The sequence below is a fragment of the Phaethon lepturus genome, unplaced genomic scaffold (assembly GCF_000687285.1).
Source record: "Phaethon lepturus isolate BGI_N335 unplaced genomic scaffold, ASM68728v1 scaffold3445, whole genome shotgun sequence".
Classification (NCBI taxonomy): domain Eukaryota; kingdom Metazoa; phylum Chordata; class Aves; order Phaethontiformes; family Phaethontidae; genus Phaethon; species Phaethon lepturus.
In genome coordinates, this window is record NW_010541015.1 from 1 (window position 1) to 4,138 (window position 4,138).

Sequence of the window (4,138 nt, forward strand, 5' to 3'; positions counted from 1 at the left end):
GGCTACCACCCCAGGCCTGCCCCGCTCGCCTCTCTGCGGGACTGGCCTTATCAGCTGAGGTCCCTCAGCAGGTCCCCATACCAAAGAGGCCATCCGGCCCACACTGCGCCCTGACAGCCGCCCAGGCCTCACACCAAAAATGGGTTTCCTGGCCGGGCTGTAGCCCTGTCCCTCCATCACAGACCAGCCGGGCCGTGGGGAGTGCGGGCTGCCTCCCCGCTGCCTGCCCTGCTCTCTGGCTGGGGTAGTGGGACAGGCCCTGCTGCAAGGCCCAGCCCGGGCCCCAAGGAGCGGCCCTCGCCCCTTTGCCCCAGTCCACGTCTGCTGGTGGCAGCTGCACCTGAATACAGCAAACCGCCGCCGCACGTGAAAACCTCCCCTCGGCCCAGTCCTGGGAGTTAAAAATCTATCAGGTGGGTATTCTCTCAGTGTAGTCTAGATCTGGCGTGAAAGGTCAGCTCTCCAGTGCCCCCGTGAGATAATCCTCTGTTTTATCAGTAGCACCTTTACCTGAAGTTGATCTCTTCCAGCCAAATCTGGATCTCAGAATATTTGCTGGGACTGATCTTTCCATATTTAACAGCTAAGTTTTCAATATCTCCCAGCTGGCTTTTGCCTGCAGCCAGTTCCATTAAAAAGCTCTAAAATAGAAAAGATACAAGAATGCAGAACTTGAGGCTTTTCCATTTCTACGGGCACAATTCACCATAATCTGTCATATCCACTCATCTCCCACTTTCACAGTTGTCTTCTCCATTTAACTGTACGCTGCCACCATACACACCAGCGCATGTAATTCCCCTATAGCCCTCCTGACCTCCCCTTGTGTGTACACTAATGCCTATACCTGTATGTCCCACTCCACTGGGATGCAAGTGTACTGCAGGATTTTTTCATCACCTGGCATTTTTCTTCAAGTGGCATAAGATAAACCACAAAAAGAGTCCTTTTGTACCATGATATTTGTACAGGATACCGCATCCACAGGAGGAGTTAAAGGGACATAATTACATCAGCTTCAATAGGCTTGGCATGCTGATCTACACACAACTCCATAAACTGAAATGAATGTAAAGACTCTCAGAACTTAATTTCTCAACTTTATCTATTCTTCCAAGGTCAATCTGATTTAAAAAGTGTCACCTGTGAGCAGGGAAAAGGGGTACCTGATATTTCTGCTGCATGACCTCCACATTGTCTGCTTGAGGCTGAATAGTCCGGAAAATGTTCTCTTTATCTTTCATCCATGACTGAAATTCTTCGCAAGAGCTACAGAAGTGGTAATATCCAATCATCTCCTCTAGAGCCTTTTTTCTGTCCTGTAAAACAGATGATGACTTAAGTATTGCTGTAATAAGTCCTTGCTGTTTGAAGAAAAAAAAAGATCCTTGCAATTAAACTACAACACACAGGTGGTAGCTTAGTATTTTTGCCAAACACTGCTGAAAGAGAAGAGAACATGTTAGCTTTAAGACCTTAATGCTTATTCCCAGAGCAACAGTGGTTTAAAATCCTAAGAGAGGCAGTTGGAGAGTGCTCAACTCTTGACAGGCAGCAAAGCCACTGTGGTTCTTGCTGCTGCTGCCTGAAGATTTACCTCAGTAACATCTAAAAGTCCCATAAAACATGTTTTGGCTGGTGTTTAGGGCAGGATTGTGGCAGATGGGAGTGAAAAGTAATAAACGGAGAATGCAGATTACATTGTATATTTTTGTTGGTATCAGGTAAGACAGACCAAAAATTTAGAAGCTGCAGCAAGCAAACATTAGGGGGAAAAAAAAAAAAGATTACACAAAAGAATCCACTCTTCATAAAGTAACAAGACTAGTAAAGTTTGCCAATATAAAATGTGCTTTGATACAAAACTTCAATTATAATCTCAAGCCTTGAAGTTCCATGGGTCCCCACAGGATTGAGGCACATTTTTAAACTACAAAGCAGAAGCCAGCGCAGCACTTAACCTTCCCTTGCACTGCTTTTGATTTAGCTATTTTTGTGAAGCGCAAAGCATTGGAGGGGATACTATACCTCAGCCATGCTCTGTAGATTTTCATAAAGTGAATCTATTTCATCTTGGGTCTTCCATATGTTCTCTGGAAGAAAATGAACATCTGGACCGGAGGTTCCAGGAAATGCAGTTTCAGATGTCGCCCAGGTTCGACTGAATGGTAGCTTAGCTGTCTTTTGATTTAAGTCACTTGGGGCTTCCATCTTCACCATCTGTTACACAAAGTTTAACGTAATAAGTGGATCAATATTTCTAATTTGGATAAAAATCTCACATGGAAGGAAAATCTGGACTTGCTAGTTCAAATCACATTACATCCCTTTAAGCAAAAAATTTCCAGCGTTTGTTTGAATCTGTTTCCTTTGTTTTATTCTGAAAGAATAAACCAAAAACCCTAAAAACATTTTAGTTTTGTTTAAAGAAAAAGTTTCATTTAGCTCATTTTAAAATATATTTATTCACCAAAAATTCTCATTTTGTGCCCATATCAAGGTTGTGGTGGTTTTTTAGCTTTGAAAATTGCCAACAAACCAAGGAACCTACTATGCTCACAAGTTCTATTTGTGATGATGTTCTAGTACCTGAACATTTGCAGTTTCAAAGCCTGTGAGTGACCTAGTGAAGAAATGCTTGTATTTGCACATTGAGACCATCTTGTCACATGCTTTTTCATGCTTAATAACAAAGCAATACAAATTTTGTTTTAATAAAAAATAATGTTGGAACGATGTGATGAGGTAAAGACCCAAAGCAGTGCTCATAGCTCTCAAGCTGGTTTGACTAAATATCGAGTGATCACAGAAGTCTGAAAGAAGCAAGCTATGAAATGTATCATTCATCTCCCCTGACTTTTGTTGTCAAATGAGCTCGAGTCTCAAGTCAAAAGTTCCCTTTCTAGTCAGTGAAAAAGAGGGTCATCTTCATCCCATGTGCCTTAAACGTCCATCCTAGGATGGTATGATTTGTTCCTGGAGATGTGGGATGGTTTAACATTACATTAGGATGCAGAAAAAATTTGTAAGGATATTTATATTAAATGTCTGCTTTTTAAAGCTGATTGAAATGAATACTGATGGGAGAATAAAGAGTGAGAAAGGATTTGTGAGGGCCAATATAAGGAACCAATATAGATGAACATATTTCTAGCATTTCACAGAACACTAACTACACAGGCTATAAATGCCCAATGAACTTTGTCATCTAAAAATTTGCTTCAGTTCTAATTCAAAATTTCTTTTGAATTAAAAAAATATGCTCTTGTTTAGGTAATTTGCAATATTCTAGTCTGTCAAAATAAAAATATTTTACATAATTAAAAACCATTTCATTTACATTCTTCAACAAAATATGATACAATCTCTCATCTACTTACTGCAGCTGGAGCTTGCTCTGCAGCAATTTCAGCCTGCTCTTTCAGGCGTCTCATCTCAGAAGAGTAGGCTGCAATCTCCTTCTCCAGGTGCAAGTGACGATGCAACAGCGCTTCGGCACTCGATTCATCTTTTCCATAGTCCTTGCTGGCCAGAAGGGGCTGCTTTTCTTGCAACCATGAATTTGCTTCATTGATGTCAGCAAAGTACTGAAGGGAACACAGGAGAAGAAAATGCTGGGTTTCATCCTGGAAGTATCATACCCAACTCCTTTCTCTTTTGAAAATAATGAATAAGGCAGAGAAATGCCATTAGGTCTGTAGCTATTAGGCTACTTGCAGGTGTTGTGAAAGCTATGAATAAGGTGGCTCTAGAGGTCTAAATCCATGATGTATTTCACAATCACATCAAGCACAGATAATTCACAGAATCACAGTGAGTAAATAGATTCAAGGATTGCCTCTATAACTCTTTAAAAACTCCTAACTAACTAGAACTTTATAGTGTTTAATAGCAGCAGTAAAAGGAACCCACAATGTACAATGTTGGTAGACACCATGTAATTCTAATAGGTATTTTCTAAAGGTTCCATGAAGTAGTCCAACAATGAACAACAAACTCAGTCTACAACAAAAGCTTTCTTCTTTTTCCCATGATTTGCAGTCTGACTGGCCATGGTTGCAAAAAAGAAACCCAAAACACCAAGATTTTGGGATAGAAAATATAGGTACAACAGAACCGCCCCCCCCCCCCCCACGCA

At 41.2% G+C, this 4,138-nt stretch overlaps 1 protein-coding gene across 1 annotated transcript in view; it reads right to left on the reverse strand.

The window, feature by feature from the left end:
• Positions 1-510: 510 nt before the first annotated feature.
• LOC104621171 (spectrin beta chain, non-erythrocytic 5-like) overlaps positions 511-4,138 on the reverse strand; it is a gene marked incomplete at its 3' end in the record, with an annotated part of 26,488 nt that continues 22,860 nt past the window's right edge. Inside the window, exons 13-16 of the mRNA XM_010287589.1 lie at positions 3,381-3,587; positions 2,029-2,220; positions 1,167-1,319; positions 511-641 (exon numbers count right to left, since the gene is read on the reverse strand). Of these exons, the coding sequence (XP_010285891.1) occupies positions 511-641; positions 1,167-1,319; positions 2,029-2,220; positions 3,381-3,587 (683 nt within the window). The remainder of the gene's footprint in view (positions 642-1,166; positions 1,320-2,028; positions 2,221-3,380; positions 3,588-4,138) is intronic.